The sequence below is a fragment of the Rattus norvegicus genome, chromosome X (assembly GCF_036323735.1).
Source record: "Rattus norvegicus strain BN/NHsdMcwi chromosome X, GRCr8, whole genome shotgun sequence".
Classification (NCBI taxonomy): domain Eukaryota; kingdom Metazoa; phylum Chordata; class Mammalia; order Rodentia; family Muridae; genus Rattus; species Rattus norvegicus.
The window spans coordinates 22,937,940-22,957,102 of NC_086039.1; the positions used below are offsets into that span (position 1 = coordinate 22,937,940).

At 38.7% G+C, this 19,163-nt stretch overlaps 1 protein-coding gene across 9 annotated transcripts in view; it reads left to right on the plus strand.

The window, feature by feature from the left end:
* Pfkfb1 (6-phosphofructo-2-kinase/fructose-2,6-biphosphatase 1) overlaps positions 1 to 19,163 on the plus strand; it is a 53,654-nt gene that overhangs the window by 1,902 nt on the left and 32,589 nt on the right. Inside the window, exon 1 of one of the 9 annotated variants that reach the window (XM_039099483.2) lies at positions 116 to 4,505. The exons of 4 other annotated variants lie outside the window; for them this stretch is intronic. In XM_039099483.2, coding sequence (XP_038955411.1) covers positions 4,409 to 4,505 — 97 coding nt within the window. In that variant the 5' untranslated portion in view covers positions 116 to 4,408. Of the gene's footprint in view, positions 1 to 115; positions 4,506 to 7,373; positions 7,874 to 19,163 lie in introns of those variants that run through there. 4 more of the 9 variants (XM_039099481.2, XM_006256790.5, NM_012621.4 and 1 more) reach the window with 4 other exon arrangements.

The window sequence follows — 19,163 nt, forward strand, 5'->3', positions numbered from 1 at the left end:
TTATTAAAGGGGATGGGAGGGTTGGGGAATGATAATATGAATACCTAATTCAACTGCCAATATTTTATTTTTTTAATTATTTTATTAATATTCCAAATGTTGCCCCCTCCCTATTGTCAGTATTTTAAAATTCATTTGTACTTGACTTTTTAGGACCCTCTCTAAAGGTCAGACCCCTACTATCTTTGAAATTCCAATTTTTGTTTTATTTAGTTTTGGAAAATGAATTTAACTGTGCTTCCCATGGGAGCCTGAAACTTTCTATGTAGCCTGGAGTGGCCATGATTGTGTAACCCTCCCAGCCTAGCTTCCACCTATGTAGTGTATGTAATTTTTTAAATTAAATGCACAATAGAGAGTGCATCTCTGACCTCTCCTCTAGTGTATAAAGTTGAGTTGATTTGCTGTGAAACTTTGACACATTCTTTAGTTTCTCTGGGTGTCAATGGATACCTTAGTAAAACAGAAATTAAAGCCCCTAGCCTCCTTCCCACAGAGGACTGGCCTGATGATCCAGAATGTGTAATAGGCAGAATCCAGAGTTCTTTTGCTTCAGGGCTTTCATGCTGTGTGTGTGTGTGTGTGTGTGTGTGTGTGTGTGTGTGTGTGTGTGTGTGTGACATTCATGTTCTTGGCTTTTATGTGGCGTCCACAGGTAGTACCACCCACAGCCCTCTCTCTATGTGCTCTCCTTCCTAAGACTCGTCCTAGATAAGAATGCAGTGAGCTTTGTGGAGCAGACAGGAGTCTGAAAATAGTGGCATAATGGGGCCAGAGCAGTCACTGAGAACAAAGGGATTCTAGGCTGCTGTCCCAGAAGTCCTGATATATATTCATACATGAATCTAGCCTGTAATCATGTGATTATCCGTCAGCCTTCTAGCCTATAACAAATATATTCACAACCACACATTTCAAGACTTACCAATAAGGAGACCCCATTTATGACTTTATTGCCCATCCTATCTTGATAAAATGAGCTTCCTCACCACATTGTACATGGAGGTGGGAGCAGGCTCTATGGCCGAACATCATACTGCATAGTTTCTTCCCTAGAGATAGTTCTACTTTATGGTTCAGCCTTTAGCCCTGAGTATGAAGCTGAGTAAACCCTGTGTCTATAACCAATACATTAAAACGTCTTAGAATTTTATCATTTTATTCTGTGCCATCCTAAAGTTTTAAGGTTTTTTTTTTTTTTTGGATGTTGCTCTTTACCTCAGAAAAACCAGCTCTCCCCTGTCCATTTCCCTGAAAGCTGTCATAATATCTACCATGGTGAACTGGGATTTCTTGTCACCATGTTTATCTCTTCTGCAGCAGAGAGATGTAGATTGTGAACATGATCACTGAACAAGTGTCCTCCATATCAGAGCCCAAGATGAACAGTCAGCAGGTCACAGGGATCCGGGTCCCATCTTCAAGGAGCCCACAATCTACTTAGGTACCAGACCAGAGGAACCCCGGCTCATGTGGCAATATGAGAACTGAAAGCTAAGCTTCTCTCAAGGCTATAATACTGACTTTCAGAGAAGATGAACACTAAAACTGGTCTTAACTAAGACAGAGTTCAGTGAGAATAAAAGATACTTCAGGCTGAGGAAGAGCCTAAAAGCAGGAAAACGCTGTGTTCGAGGGTCCTGTAATCAGCCAGTGTGGTTAAACATGGGGGAGTCCTGGGGGGTAGAAGACTGATAGGTGGCTTAGGACTTGATTTAGAAGAAGTTTGAATGCTAGTCTGAGTCATTTCTCTAAGGCTTGTTTTTTGGTGTTTCTGAGTTCAGAATTGCTAACGGTAGTGAACAATTTCATAGTTAGTTCTAGGCAGGGTTAAATTAGGGTGTCAAACCTGGACCCTGAGTTTACCCATTCAGACCTTGTCAGAGGCCTTCTAGCTACCTAGCTCAGATTTCTTGCTACTAAAATTATCTTCTTGATTCTTGGCAGTGTTGTAAGGACAAAATTGTAAACATAAAAGACATGTTCATGTTGTTGGCTAGATTACCTTAGACAAGCCATCCCCTCCTCAGGCCCATTTCCCTGTGCTATTACTGGGGAAGTTTCAAAGAAACAAATAAGATAAAGAAAATGTTACTTTGTGCGCACTGGAAAACATACAAAGTTACGGTAAGATCATTAAAACAGACTTCCACTAATTATGTGACTTACTAGGATTAAGAGACTCATGTCTTGCAAAGTCTCTTTCTGAGACTCTAGGAGTTATCTGCTAATCTGGAAAAAACTCATTATATTGTATTTTTTACTTTAAATTGATACATAATTGTTTATACTTGTGTGGTACAGTGCATGTATATAATGTACAATGGTTAATAGCTTTATGTATCACCTCAAATATCTATCATTTCTCCTTTCCACCAGCTATATTGAAGTATCCAATTATCTGTTGTGAACCATAGTTATCCAGATGTGCTCTTGAACATCAGAAGTTATTCCTCCTGTTTCCCAGAATCCATCCTGTTTGTTCTCTCTTTTCTCCCTCTCCTTTGCCCACTAGTCTATACTCAGTTTCTCACCAATCTCTTTTAGGTTTGTCCAGTAGGTGAGAGCATGTAGTATTTGATGTTTTTTGCCAGACTTAAGTTAACAGAAACCTAGGAAGGAGTTTACCTTTCTAATTGACACTCAAGAAGTCTTTACAGTATAAATGTTAATCCCGTGTCACAATAACGTGCTAGACCTTGCAGATTACTTGGAGGGAAAAAGATGAATCAATTACTGCCCAAAGGAAACAACAGTTTGAATCATATGTATTCAGCTTCCCCAGGTTTCTTCATGTGTATCAATATATTGACTCTTCGCTAACATTGAGGGAATGGACCCTACTATCCTTATATCTAGCAATGGGCAGAAGTGAGAGTCCACCCAGACAGTATGGTTCCTAATCCCATTGTTATTGTTCTTAACTGCTGTGATCCATTGCCTCAGTAGGCTCCTTGAGATAGGTAGGCCTTGACGTTGAAAGTCTTATATGCTCAGCAACTGCAGTGAATCTAACCCTTGTATAGACTAAGGTTCTGAGAAGATATTTTAGGAAGTGTCTTAAAAGGCAAAGTAAAGCTGGGAGCATTTGAGGGCAGGGACTGGAGATTTCTTTTCCCGAGAGATTGCCCTTGCATAGTCCAGCTCAGTGGAAGAAAGTTGAGCCTCCTAATACCCAATCACTGGAGCTTTGCTGGGGGTGGGAAGGTTACAAAGAATGAAGTAAAAGGGCACTTGGACATCTTCCAGGCAAGCCATGCAGTTGCATGAATTCTACAGATAAAAGTCTGAAAATAACTGGGGGAATGGCAATAAGAGTGGGGACAAGTGAAAGGGAGACATCTGGATGAGATATCTCTGCCTGTGGATTTGTGCTATTTAAATAGATGCCATTACCTCTTATTCCCCATAGTCTCCTCAGTGTGGTTTCCACCTCTCCTAAGATCCCATCCCAACACTTTGGCTTGAAGAGTTTTAGCACGGGTTTGAATTAGATTCTGATGCCTTTAGTGCTGGGTCATTTCAGCATTGGCAGCCATGTGAGCGACCCTTACTTATCGGCTCTCTGCCCAGCAATGGCTGCCCTCACTCTCATTCCTAAGGTGTCAGATTTACTCTGATTTATTTAACCTTGGCTGGAGAGAGTATAAAGGTGATCAGATAGTGCCAATCTCTTTGAAGTGCCCAGGACAGCTCATTTTAAGAGGGAGAGGTCCGGTAGAGAGGCAGGGAACAAACTCTAGGGAAAGACAGTTTTACAGTGCCTTGTTGAATAGGGTGAGTGGTGAGGTAGTGAAAGTCTACTTCCAGTTTGGGCCTTTAATTGCTAGCTCAAAACATTGCATTTTGATTAGGAACATTATGTTTGTGGTTTTGTTGTGGGGGGGGGGGCTTGTAATGAACCTCTGTTTCTGAGTTGGAGCTTAATGTTCTAATTAGGCCTGCTTTGAAATCAATTTCAAAGCTCAGACCTATCTCCATCACCTTTGTCATGCACACAACACAGGATGTAAGCACATGATCTTTGGTCTTTTATTTGCATACTCTACTAGTCCTGCCTTCATTGGCGAGAAGTAACTGGCCAGACCTGGGCTGTCTTGCTGGCTGCCTTCCTTGCTGGGCTCCAACTTATCTTCTATGTACATAGCCCTTGGAGTTCAGAGGCCTCTGCTGACTTCTGCTCAGCCTCTGGCTCTCAGCACCCACATCCCCACTTGTACATCTGGGAGCAGAAGAAAAAGAGGGAGCTGGAGATAATCTGTGAGAGGCTCCGAAGCCCAGTACATCCCCCTGACTCAGCCCTGCCCACCTGCTGCTGTGACTACAGCAACAGACAAGACAGCTAGGAAGATAGGAAGTGAGGTCCAATACCTTGTGGGCAGTGGTGTCATTAGCTGCAACGCCTAAGATGTCTCGAGAGATGGGAGAACTCACTCAAACCAGGTTACAGAAGATCTGGATTCCACACAGCAGCAGTAGCAGCGTGCTGCAACGGCGAAGGGGCTGTAAGTGAGGGTTGTCATTTGTGGGTGGTGGTGATGGGTGGGTCTAGAAGAACAAGTGGTGTTCCCCATCCACTCCTACCCTCACAAAGAAGTTGGAATAGAAGATCATTTGGATGAAATTGCTAGAGTATAACAAGAGGCTAATATGAGAAGGGTAAGGAAGTAAGAGAAAGGCAGGTAGAAAAGACAACGATGAGGCTTAGATAAAAAGAACCCAAACTACAGGGACCCCTGACCTAAGGGCTGTCTCCCTTTATTTGAGAAACGGTCGGAATGCTTCTTGTCTGGAATGCGAGCGTTCTAGTGTAGTGTTACCCGAGAGTATTTTATTTTAGCTTCTCTTATGAAAGCTCTGGAAACAGGTCTTGTTTAATTTATGCCAGGGTGAAAGAAGGTGATAGTTCCTGGCGTGGTTTCTCGGAGGCTAGGTGCTTAGTCCACACCAGTACCGTGTCACTGCTCAGCATTGCCCTTCCTCTTCCACCATCCTCTTAAAAATAACTGTACCTGCCCCAGCTGGGGACAACTGCGTACTTGGCCTTGACATTCAGAGACAGTCTTGCTGTTCTGAGGAGTCGAGGGGACAGACAGTATCACAAAGACTGATCTGGTGTTCAGTTGGAGCTTAACATCCTAATTAGACCTGATGTCTTTATTTTAAAACTCAGGCCTTTGAAATTTTAAGGAGGAGCAGAGGCAAAGTAAGCAAAGCTTGTAAATAGGCTTTGAAACCGAACAATGTCTCATAGATAAGCAGGGATAATCACTCGACAAGGTGTTTGCAGCCCAGCTGGAGAAACCAGAAGGGGGCTAGAGATAAGACATCTGTGGACTGCAGGACTCTCGGATAGCTTGAGCAGCAGCTGAGGAAGTGGCCCGACTCTTAATGTTAAAGGAGGGGTAGGCCTAAGGCATTTGTGGAGCAATACTTCCTAATATTAGATTAGTACATAGGATGAAGGATGTGTATAGAAGAAGCAGAGTGGAGGATAAAATCCAGAAATCGGTTCTCCATTGTTTTCTCCATCAGCAATTCTGGAGATATTGGAGTTTGGATGAGATAGAATGAGGTTCTGTATGCATAGGTCTTCCAGAGTAAAAACCCTTATATTCTTGAGAAATCTGCCTTCCAAGTCGGAGGGGCAATATACATTCATGAGTTTGCAGTCACATAGAAGATACAGGATGGAGCTGACTATGACCAATACTCAGGAGGCAGATTCAGAAGGACTTGCTAAGTTTGAGAGCCGGTCTTAGCTTCACAGGAGGTTCTCAACCAGCAGGGCTATACAGTAAGGCTCTACCTCAAAAGCAATACAAGAACAACTGCCATTCCACAGAACAGAAAAAAAATATGTGTTTATTTAAAATCTGAGCTCCACATTCCTTAATTGTACATAAGAGTAATACTGACCAGATGTAAAACTGCGTAGCTTTGAGCCCCACCTCCTGTCTTTGTAAACTGAGACGAGCCTTGTTTTGCTTCTGTTCCCTCACCTGTAAACTGATGTTGCTAGCAGTACTGTTGAAAAGATTAGATACACCGAAGCAGGTAATGTGCTCAGAAAAATGACCATCCCATTGTATGTACTTAGTAAACAAAAGCATGGTTACCTGCCCTTTATTCAATATCACACCCAGCATCAAGTCCTGATCCTGGCCCAGCACAGATGCTATTGGCTGCTTTTACTTTTACCATCATTCTGTGTACCCAAGATACTCCTTAGGGAATAACTAAATTGTTACTATAAGCATTACTTTTGTAGAAAATTGTTTTATAGTAGTTTGATGCTGTGTGTGTGTGTGTGTGTGTGTGTGTGTGTGTGTGTGTGTGTGTGTAAATTGGTTTTGTATAGGGTATTTGTATTTGATAAACCTAGTAAACTTTCTTATTAGTTTTGGTAATTTCTGTGCAAACTGCAGCTTTTATGTTTTCCAGAAATCTTTATCCTTATGATTCTTAAATATCTTTTTTCTTATATTAATATGCTGCTAAGATATCTCGCTTCTAGAACATGCACACACAGACATCCACACACGACTGCATCCACATGCACGCACATACACTTATGCTTGCAGGTGTATCCACACACATACAGTACAATGTTAAAAGTTTATTAATAGTGTGTATTCATAAGTTGATCATAATTTTAAAGATACTTTTTTAAGTTAGATCATTGTGTAATTAAATGAAGGCTTTTTTTGCAGCTATCTCTTAAGAGAGTAAGGAAGGGTTTTTTTAATTTATAATTTGGCATAGTTTTTAAAAAGTGAATTGGTGTTGAAACGAATGTATAGGATATTTTTTCTAAATCTATTTCTATACAGCACGATTCTTTTTAATTTTAACTTTTTTTTTGTGCTACATGTGTTTTCCTTTTTATGAGCTAATCTTGCAGTCCTGGGGCATAAAAGTACTTTAGATTTAGTTCACTAAAATTTTGTTCTGTTGTTGAGTATTTTCTTCAGGAGACTTAATATTCTCATGTTGTCCTTCTCTGGTTTTGATGTCAAGGTTATACTAACATCATGCAATGAGGTGAGAACTATTTTCTTTCATTCCATCTCTGACAAAGTTTGTCCCAGAACTATCTGTTCCTCAAATATTTGGCAGAACTTTCAGATCAAACAGTCTAGTCCTAGTGTGGCTTTGAAACCATTTAACTGTTACAGTTTCTCTGAAAGTTATGGATTTTTTTTGTTTGTTTGTTTGCTACTTGTACTTAGACTTAGTAAGTTAAGATTTTCTGGGAATTTTTTATTTCACAAGTTTTCAAGTTGATGTAAAGTTTGTATGTGCCTCTAAAAACCTTTGTTGTCTTGTTATATGTTCTTTTTCTAAGACTTATTTTTTTATTTTTTATTGAAAAAACAACTTTTTCACACAATACACTCTCTAACAACATTGTTCACTTGTACCTCTGTTTTATTCCCTTGACAAATATTGTGAACAGTTTATCCGTTTTTTGGTTTTCTAAAAAAAGAAAAATGAGCCTCCTTTTTTAAGCTTCATTTTTTTTGTTTGTTCCCGTCCTGTCTTTATTTTTGCTTAATTATCTTTCTAGTGGCTATTCATAGCTTGTTCTCATTGAATATTTTTTAAGTAATGGAGTTAGATTATTTTCAAGCTTTCTCCTTTTCTGATCTACAGTTGACCTAGTAAACAGGGCCTGTGTTCTGTGTATGCATAAATCTTCCCAGACCATTCGAGAAACAGACCTTACCATAGACTTACATAATCTGTCACTCACCAAGTTGCCCAGTTGTCATCATGGCTTCAGTCTGTACTCCAGGACACTAGGCCCCCGTGGATTGCCGTGTGGAGCAGCTAAGAGGTTAATGCTCGGAGCAGCAGGACTCCCCTTGGAGTAAGTGCCAGCCCTTGAACCAGCTTCTGTTTAGATAGGTCAGTGTCATTGCTATGTCCACTCAAATTCCATTCCTGCAGAAAACAAACTGTATGATCCCAGGTCCTTGAAATCTGCTTGATGGAGCATTTGGTGACTGTTCTCTGGCTACTTGAAAAGAGGGTATATTTTATGTTAATTATGTGTAGCATTTATCTTAAGCTTTGTTAGTTTGACTGAAGTGTTCCAATATTCTGCTGGAGTTTGGGTTGCCAATTGTTGTGGAAAATGTGTTAAAGTATCCTAATATTTTGCTAGTTTCGCCACCTTGTTACAAATAAATTTAGAACTGCTATATCTTCGATAATATCAAAAGTTGGTTATTATCAAATTACACTACAATCCCAATTTTCTTTGATATTAATATGTCTATACTCAGTTTACTAAATTCAGTATTTGCCCAATAAATTTTCTTTTTTAAAGTTTGTTTTCTTTTGTTTTATATGAGACAGTCTATTATGTAGCCCTGGATGTCCTGGAGCCTGCTATGTAGACCAGGCTAGTCTTGAACTTACAGAGATCCACCTGCTTCTCCCTCCCAAGTGCTGGAATTCAAGACGTGTGCCATCACACACAGTAAATTGTTTTAAATAGAGAAACAACTCATATAATATAAAATTCACCATCTTGAAGTGTACAAGAAAACTATTTTGAACATATTCATATGGTTGTACATCCATCATCCCTAACTCCACTAATATGCATATGAAAATTGGAGTGATCTGGGAGGATTGGGGACTGAATATGACTAAAATGTATTGTATACATGTATGAAATTCTGAAAGAATAAAAATATTATAAGATTTAATTGATTCATAACTACATATTTTAATGATATTTTAATTTATGTATACAGTATGAATGATTAGATTAGGTAACTAATCTATTCATTAACTCAGACATTTATCATTTATTTGTGTTGGGAACATTTAAAGTCATTCTCTCTACTTTCAAAATTCATTGTAAGAAAAAGAAACTTTATACCCTTTAGAGTACCATCTCATTCCACCCTTCCCTCTACCCCTTGCTGCTACTAATCTACTCTCCATTTCAATGGGTTAGTTATTTGAAACATTCCATAGCAAGGGAAAGTAATGTGGCCTTTAGTCTGGTTTGTTTGCATAATTCAAGGTTAATGTTTGTTGCCGAATGTTTGTACCTTTTTATAGCCAAATATTGTCTTATATGAACATACCACTTTCTATACATATATTCATAAGGTGATTGTTATTTTGCTTGTTTTTACCTTTGACTACTGTGAATAATAAATACTGTCATGAATATTCATGTATAAGCTTTTATGTGGACATAAATTTTCTTCCCTTTTTTAAAAAAGATTTTTATTTTATGTATGTGAGTACACTGTAGCTGTCTTCAGACACACCAGAAGAGGGTATCAGATCCTATCACAGATGGTGGTGAACCACCATGTGGTCCTGAGTTCAATTCCCAGCAAACACATGGTGGCTCACAACCATCTGTAGTAGGATCTGATGACTTCTTCTGGTTTGTCTGAAGACAGCGACTGATACTCTCTGACATAAGATAATAAACCTCTAAAAATTATGATTTACACAATTTACTTTTATAAATCTGTGGGTTTCTTTTTAATTTTCCCCTTCCTTTCTTCCTTTTTTCCTTCTTCCCTACTTCCTTCCTCCATTCATTCACTCCTTCCTCCCCTCCCTCTTTCTTTCCTTCCTCTCCACCCCCCCCCCCCGTTTTGGGACAGAGTATTATGGGAGACTGGCTTTGAGCTAGCCAAGGTTGACCTTGAGCTTCTTATTTACCTGCCTCTATCTCCTAATTTATATTAAGATGACAAATATGAGCCACAATACACAATTGATATGGTACTAGGGATGCAATGCTAGAGTTTCATCATGCTAGGCAAATACTTTACCAGCTGAGCTGCTTCTCTACCTGTCAGGGTTTTTTTCACTGTTTGAGATAGGATCTTGCTAAGAAGTCTAATCTGTCCTTGAACTCAGGATCCTTCTGCTTCAGCCTTTGTAGTATTAGTATAAAAGATGTGAATCCCCATGTTTGCCTTCACTTCTTTTATAGTATCTTGTCTTTTCTTTCTTTCTTTCTTTCTTTCCTTCTTTCTTTCTCTCTCTCTCTTTCTTTCTTTCTTTCTTTCTTTCTTTCTTTCTTTCTTTCTTTCTTTCTTTCTTTTTAAAATTAGCCATATAGTTCAAGCTGACTTTGAATTCCTGATCCTCCTGTCTCTACCTTCCTAGTGCTGTGTTGACAGGTTTATTCCACTATGCCTGTCTTCTACAGTGTCCTTTAAAATACAAACATTTTTAGTTTTGAACAGTACAGAAGTAGAAGGAAAACACATTTGAGCGTAGCCTTGGCTACATAGCATATTTTTAGGTCAGTCTTGTTTGTAATAGTCTTTTCTTTTTTTAAAGATTTATTTATTTTAGTTATTATTTATTTATTTTAGTTGTATGAGTAGTTGTACAAGTAGTTGTCACTGTCTTCAGACACAAGAGGGAATCAAATCTCATTACAGGTGGTTGGGAGCCACCATGTGGTTGCTGGGATTTGAACTCAGGACCTCTGGAAGAGCAGTGAGTGCTCTTAACCACTAAGCCATCTCTCCAGCCTGTAATAGTCTTTTCTTGCTAGTCATTTATGTATTGTTTTAAAGAAACTGTTGTCTAATTCAATGCTGCAACGATCTGTGCCTAGGTTTTACTTTAGGAGTTTTGTAATTTTGGTTCCTATTTATTTGTTGCTCTGTGATCCATTTTGAAATAATTTTGTCATATGGTATGAAACAGTAACATAACTTCATTTTGTCTTTACATGTGAACATTAAGTCATTCCAACTGCATTTATCGTAAAGACTTCTTTCCACACTGAATCACTTTGACACCATTAATTAAATTCAGTTGACTATAAACTAAAGGATTTATTTCTGGGTTTTTAATTATACTGAGCCCCCATTAGTTACAGTCTTCATTACTATACTTTAACATATAGTAAAGTTTGCATATGGTAAATCTTGAAACTTTAAAACATGACTCTTTCAATTTTGATCTTCAAAATTATTTTGGCTACTTTACATCTTTTGCATTTTTATATGTATTTTTGGAATGGATTGGTCTCTTTCTGCAAAGGGGCTGGATTCAATCTGTACATCAGCCTGGGAGTGTGGCCATCTTACCAATATGCACTCTTGGGTTTGTAAGTTTAATTTACTTAGGCTGCTCTTAACTTCTTTATAATTTTCAAAGTACATTCTTATGTCCATCTATTTAATTTTATGGCAGTATAAGTGGAATTGGGGGTTGGGGATTTAGCTCAGTGGTAGAGCGCTTGCCTAGCAAGCACAAGGCCCTGGGTTCGGTCCTCAGCTCCGGAAAAAAAAGAAAAAGAAAAAAAAAAAGAATAAGTGGAATTGGTTTACTTAATTTCGCTTTATTTTTTCCTTGCTTCATTTTAAAAATATTTTATTTTTTGAGACTGTAATCACATCATTTCCTCCTTCCCTTTCCTCTCTTCAAATCCTTCCATATATTTGCTCTCTTTGAAATCCATGGCCCCTTTTCTCATTAGTTATTGTTACATGCATATGTGTGTATGTATATACATATATATTCCTAGATATATTAATACAACCTGCTCAGTCTGTATACTGTTACTTCTGTATATACTTTCAGGCCAGACCTTTTGCCATTGGACAGCCAATTGGTCTGATCTTTTCTGGGGAAGACATTTTTGTTACCACTCTCAGAATTTCTAAGTTGCCTGGAGTTGTTTGTGTGGGGTTGAGGGCTTATGGACTTCCCTGTATCCATGATGGCAAATATACTGCTGCCCTTCCTTGTTCAGGTCATGTTTAAGCTGTCATGTTGGTAAGACTTTATGGCATACCTCTTGTCTTTCCTAAAAGACAAAATCTCACAGAAAACTATTCCTTTATCTTTTACAATACCTCCCCACCTCCTCAAAGAGCACTGAGCCTTAGGTGTGGGATCAGTACTGTAGATGTTATCTGCTGAGACTGTGCTCCACAGCTCTACATTTTGATTGGTTATAATTTTGTTTCCTTGATGAGGGGTGAAAATTATACTTATCTGGGCATAATGACAAATATTTAGAATGTACTTAGGGATGATGCTAGTTTAATGAAGTGACAGTTAGAGGTTCTCTTCCAAGCTCTATGGCTTCACTAGCTCTGAGTAGTTGGCTGGGCTTCTAGTGAAAGGCCTGCTTTTCAACTCTTGTGTGGCTCTTATGTCCAATGAGAGAGTTGTTGGTTACCGCCAAGGTATAAATGTCACTACTGTACTGTTAGGGTTATTATGCCATGCTGATTGTTGTTGTGGTTCATAGACATCATAGCTGAGAAAGATTGTTGGTTTCTACAATCCCTCTAATACCATAAAATCTAGTCCTCAGGAAAGAAGCATTCAGGTCAGTTCCAGCTCAGGTGCCTCTGGGTACTTTATCTGAAGTTCATGGCTTTTTTAGCAACAGCAACTTACTGTCCACCTCTGGGGCCCAATACCAATAGCCTATAATGTTTGGGGAATAGTTTGGACAATCTTAATTAATAATTTAAAAGAGGGCTTCTCATGCCTGCTATTTGGGGTTTTGTTAGGTGGTCTTTGGGTCTTGGAGGGAACACTGTCATTAAAGATGGAAATGTTCATTTAAACTATGTATGTATGTTTATACACCAACTTATGTGTACTGTAGGCATTTTTAGGTATTTAATAGTATGATTCATTACGACTCTTAAGTCATCCTTACTCTTATTCTACCTTCTTCTATCCTTCTCACTCCCTAATGAGAGCACCCTCTCCCCATTTTTCTTATTTTTCCAATCAGATCACTTGAACCCTGCTATTATCCTCTCTATTGCTCCCCTACCCTTGCAGTGGTCTATTCTTACTTTCCTGGTTTCTGCATTTACTCCAGGTTATATAATCCTATATGATGATTTGGAACTTGGGACCATGGATATGATGTTAGTCTTTCTTGGTCTAACTTGTCTCACTCAACATGATCTTTTTTAGTTCCACTTCAAAGATATCCAGAGGTTCCTATGGGGCCTTCTCACTCCGGTGCAAAATCATTATTGAAGTATCCTACTAGCTTTGGGCATCTAGTCCCTTCAGTTGTTGCCCCTATCTAAGTTACCAATATGACAACCGGCTTTTAATGAACCAAGTGGAAAGCAAGAGAGAACCAGCAAGATTGAGAAGACATTCACAATTTATTTACAAAACACCCAAATGGGTCACATGAGAACTATTATTCAAACTACCTTATGTGCTTTGCTTCACCTAGAGATCTCCCAGAAGACCTTGCCTCCCAATAGCATTTCAGAAACAAGAAAAGAACCTATCTTATGACGTATTTTCATTTCATTATATTTTTTTTTACTATTTCCTATTCATAGTGTAGTTCACTTATAGTTCACTTTTCTCCATTATGTCTTCAAATATTTCTTTCGTCCATTCTTTCTTCCATATGTACATGCTAAATATATATATATATATATATATATATATATATACACACACATATATATTCATTTCCTATTCACATATATTTGGTTTTTTTTTAATTTCTCTGCCTTTTCTTATTATATTTAACCATTTAAAATTTGAATATTCCAGGCATGGTAATACATGCCATTAACCCCAGCATTTGTGAGGGGGTGACAGTAAATCTTTGTGAGATTGAAGTCAGCCTGGTCTATAATAGTAAGTTCTAAGACAGTCGAGGATATGGAGAGAGACCCTGTCTCAAAACACCAACAATAATTTTAAATAAAATTTGCCTGTATTAAAAGGATACCAGAAATTAAACATTCCAGAAGGACAAGGGCCACATGATTTCGTTCTGAATCTTAAAAATGGCTTCTATAGATATTGATAGTAGAAGAGTTGTTGTCAGGGACTGAGGAAGGAAAGGGAAAGAGTGATAGTTTAAGGTTGCTTTATGGGAATTATTTTTAGGTATGGATAAGTTCTAATGTAGTGTTACACTGTAAGAGGAGTATATATCATAATTACTACATATTTTTATTTTAACATTTATTTTGCAATATATACAATTAAACATGGACTTTGAAGCTACTAGGCTCTACTACCGAATTATATTCCTAACCCTATATTACACTTCCAAAAACTAGAATAAAAGAGTAAAAGTGTTTAACCTATTTTAAAATGTTTTAAATTTATTTTTATTCATGTTTATGAGTATTTTGCTTGCATATATGTAGTGTGTGTACATTTCCTGTGTTGCCTGGAGGCAGAGGCAAGCAGATCTCCGAGTTAAAGGTCAACCTGGTCTTCAGAGAAAATTCCAGGACAGCAAGGGTCACATAGAAAAACCTATCCCAATAAAACAAAATAATTACTTAATTAGTTAATTTAAAAGGGGGCTAGAGAAATGTCTCAGTGGTTAAGATCACTGACTGCTCTTCCAGAGTCTCAAGGTTCAGAAGTCCAGAGCCCACTCTGCAGCTCACCATTGTGAGTCCAAGCTGAGGATCTAACACCTACTCTGGCCTCTAAAAGCACCGGACATGAAGTCATACACTGTAGTGCACAGACATTGCAAACAGGCAAAAACTAAAGACTATGTGCGTGCACTGCCTGCAGAGCCCAGAGGATGCTAGATCCCCTGGACCTGGAGTTACAAAGGCTGAACTGCCAGGTAGGTGCTGAGAACTGAACCTTGCTGCATACAAGAGCATCTAGCATCCTTAACTATTGATACGGTATTGCTCCAGCTTCCAATCTTTAATATTTAGTTTTACTTTAAAAATATTTCATGCAATATATGTTGATCATATCCCCCCCCCCAATTACCTGCACTCCCAACTTCATGGTCTGTCTCAAAAAAAGCCAGGAAAAACCAATAACAACAAACACCCAAAATATAAACAGACAAATGAAAAAGAAAACTAATGAGACAGAAACAAACAAAACCAAAAAAGCATGTGCACATATGAGGCTTGAGGGTAGAGGTTTAATGAAGATATTCCATTTAGAACTAAGTGTCCCAAAGTTTCTCACTCTCCGTATATGATCTACTTGTGAGTCTGTGTTAATTTCCATCTACTGCAAAGTGAAGCTTCTCTTATTAGGACTAAGTGATGATCTGCTCCATGGGCATAGCAGTATATCATTTGGACTTATTTTAGGGCTATGCACCTTTAGTAAAATAATAGTATTAGGTTTTCCACTAGGCCTATGGCCTATCTAGTCTTAGGTTCTTGGATACTTTAGTAATGTCATATAGTCCATGTAATGGAGTGGGCCTTAAATCAAATCAAAAAGTGGTTTGCTATTCCAATAATGTTTGTGCAACAATTGTGGCGATATATCTTGCAGACAAGTCTCTGTTACAGGTCGCAGATTTGAAGTTGGGTAATAACTGATAATTACTTTCCTCCTCTGATCATGGCAAAGTACCGCCTAATACCATGAAAGCTCGTCAGCAGGGGTGAAGCTGCTAGTTGTCAATGTTCAATGACATAAGTATGTCATGTCAGGTTATAGAGAGTAACCAATAGCTTTGGCAATACCCTGTGATATTTGGGAGTTTTGAGACAGGCTTTCTATGTGTAGTTCTGTCTGTCTGTCTGTCCTGGAACTCGCTCTTATAGACCAGGCTAGACGCAAACTCACAGATCCACCTGCCTCTGTCTCCTGAGTACTAGGAATAAAATCAAGCAGTTTGCAAGTATTTTATCGAGTATTTTATTTTTATTTATTTAATGCATTTATATGAGTACACTGTAGCTGTCTTCATGCACACCAGAAGAGGGCATCAGATCTCATTACAGATGGTTGTGAGCCACCATGTGCTTGCTGGGAATTGAACTCAGGACCTCTGGAAGAGCAGTCAGTACTCTTAACCACTGAGCCATCTCTCCAGCCCAGGTCTGGGTTATTTTTTATTCCCTTTGTTTTTTCTTATATGTGGTTACTTTTTTTTTGATGGAGTTTAACTTCTAGCCTCTTCTGTAGGACTAGAAGTGAGATAGATATTGCTTAAATTTGTTTTTCATGAAATGTCTTATTTTCTCCTTTTGTGGTGATTGAAGGTTTTGTTGGGCATAATAGTATGGAATGGCAACTTTAGTCTTTTAGAGTCTATACCATGTCTGTCTAGGCCCTTTGGCTTTTAGCATCCCTATTGACAGTTTGGGAGTTATTCTAGTAGGTCTGCCTTTATATGTTACTTGGACTTTTTTCCTTACAGCTTTTAATATTATTTCTTTGTACTTTTAATGTTTTGATTATTATATGGCATGGGGACTTTCTTTTCTGACCCAGTCTATTTGGTGTTCTGTATGCTTCTTGTACCTTGATAGTCATCTGCTTCTTTAGGTCTATGATTTTGTTGAAAATATTTTTCGTGACCTTGAGTTGAGTTTCTTCTCCTTCTTCTATCCCTACTATTCTTAGATTTGGTCTTTTAATAGTGTCTCAGATTTCCTGGATGTTTTGTGCCAGGATAATTTAAGATATAACATTTTTGACCCATGTATTTATTTCTTCTGTCAGGTCTTCAATGCCTTAGATTCTCACTTCCATCTGTTATATTCTGTTGGTGAACCTTGCCTGTATGGTTCCAGTTTGAATATCCAACATTTACATCTACAGGATTCCCTCAGTTTGGATTTTCTTAATTTATTAAATTTCCACTTTCATATTTTGAAGGGTTTTATTCATTTCCTTCCACTGTTTGTGTCTTCATGGATTTTAAAAGGGGGTTTATTCATTCCCTCTGTACGGAATGCCTGAAGGCTGTTTCAAGGACTTTTACTTGTGCTTCAACCATGTGCAGTACTCAGGGCCTCCTGTGGTGTGGTTGATGGGCTCTAATGAAGACACAGTAACCTGCCTATACATTATTCTACTCCTTATTATGGTCCCATAGTTTTGTAATTTCCTTTTACTTTTGATATTATAGTTACATAATTTCTTCCTTCTTCTCCTACCTTTGAATCCTCCCATATACCACTCCTACTCTCCTTTAAACTCATTGCCTCTTCTTGTGTGTGTGTGTGTGTGTGTGTGTGTGTGTGTGTGTGTTTCTCAATGCAACCTTCTCAGTCTGTATAATTTTACTCATATGTAATTGATGTACTCTTCATTTGAGCAGACTATATTGCCCTTGCTCTCAGCATTCCTTAGGTGCCTGTATGTAGTTCTTTGTGTAGGATTGAGGCCTTATAGTCATTAACTGTGTTCTTAGGCATGTTTATTGGCGTAATCTTTGTTCAGCTCAGGTTTATTCAGTCATGTTGGTGAGGCATCCTGGGTGGAGCTCCTGACATTCCTAGGAGACACAGCCTCACTGCAAACTCCCTGATCCTACGGCTCTTACTTTTCCCTCAGTGTTTCCTGAGCCTCAGGTAAAAGAGTTATTTTGTAGGTGTATTCATTTGGCTCCATAACTCTGCATTTTGATTGGTTATGGTTTTCTGTAATGGTCTCCATATTTGCAAAAAGAAGTTTCCTTTCTGAAGGGAGAGAACTGTACTTAACTGTGGATATAAGCACAGATATTTAGATGGCTGTCAGAAATTATGCTTTTAGTAAAAGGAGTGGTAGATAGCTGTCTCATCCTGTGTACTACGTTTTCAAATAAAGCATTTAACAGAATCCTCATAGCTAGCTTAAATCTTTAGTCTCATAATTCCAGCTTTAGCATTCAGCTAAGTCTGTTTCTGATAGTTTCTCTCTCTTCAGCCTTTTTGTTTGTCCTTGATTCTTATTCTTTGTGATGCTCCCTGTAAACCGTCCACTCCCTGCCTCTAGATTTTTGAGACAGGGTTTCTCTGTGTAACTCTTGAGTGTCATGGAACTTGCCCTGTAGACCAAGTTGGCCTCAAACTCAGAGATCTGACTGCTTCTGCCTCCTGAGTGATGGGATTAAAGGTGTGTGCCATCTTTCTTGTATCTCTTAAAGATACATTTCACTGCTATTTTATCTTTTTTTTAAAAAAGATTTCTTTAAAAATTGTATGGGTCTAAGTACTTTGTTGCATGTATGTGTGCACGTGAAGGTCAGCAGAGGCCATGGATTCTGTGAGACTGGAATCACAGGTAGTCGTGAGCTGACACATGATGCTAGGAACCAAACCTGGGTCTTCTGCAAGAACAGCAATTGCTCTTAACTCCTGCGTCATTCCTTCACCCCTTCCATATTCTTTTCTTTTGTTGTATTTTCTTTTATTAATCAATTTATTCATTTACATTTTAAATGATATCCCCATTCTCCGTATCCCCTCTACAAACCTTCTATCCCATCCCCCCTCCCCTTTGCCTCTAAGAGGGTGCTCCTCCACCCACCTACTCCTGCCTCACTGCTCTGGCGTGCCCCTATGCTGGATCATCAAACCTCCACAAGACCGCGGACCTCTCCTCCCAGTGATGCCAGATAAGGCCATCCTCTGCTACATATGTGAAGCTCTTTACTTTGGCATGGGGAATGGGGAACTAAGTTGTTGTATGTTAGCAAGTCTCAGTCTTACTTTGAGTATCGGAGGTGTGACCATCATAAGTGTCCTTGGCCTCCAAATGTAATGAGTAGCCCTAGCACATTTCCATGTTCCTGCCGAGTAAGCGCATTTTCTGTATTTCTTCCCACTTCAGAGAATTTTCATCAGTGCCCTGAACTTCTGTTTCCCTTCCTTCTACAGATTGAAATGTTTTTCCCTCCCAGGTGAGAGAAGGTAAATTGATCTGGCCCGAGTTCCAGGATAAATGGGTTAGATTGAGAGGGATTAGCTGCCAGGTGTAAGAAGTTACCACCAGTGGTTTCAAGCTACAGTTTATTGCCTATCTGTTAATAGTAAGGCTTTCCTCACAGGAACATGGAGAAAACTTTCTGGGTATAATTTGAACATTGGATATTGTTCTGTCCTCCTCCCCAAGCCAGAATTCTATGCAATACTTTTCTCAGGATTTTTCCCAATCTTCTCTGTCACCATCTGGAGGAAGATTAATAAATATGTAAAATTGTCTGTGTCTACAGTCCTTCTAAGGTTCCTATTGGCCCACAACCAGCCTTAGCAATTCATTAGTCATTTTTATCTGGCTTTCTTATGAGTTAGTGTGCTGTTCATGAGTTTCTGTATCAACTAAGAAATGCCTGGGTCCTATTTTCCTCTTCAGATGCCTGGTTTTTTTTCCAAGTTTAAGTTAGCTCTCTGTACCACAACCTCAATTTTCTGATGAGCCTAAGGAAAGTTGTGACG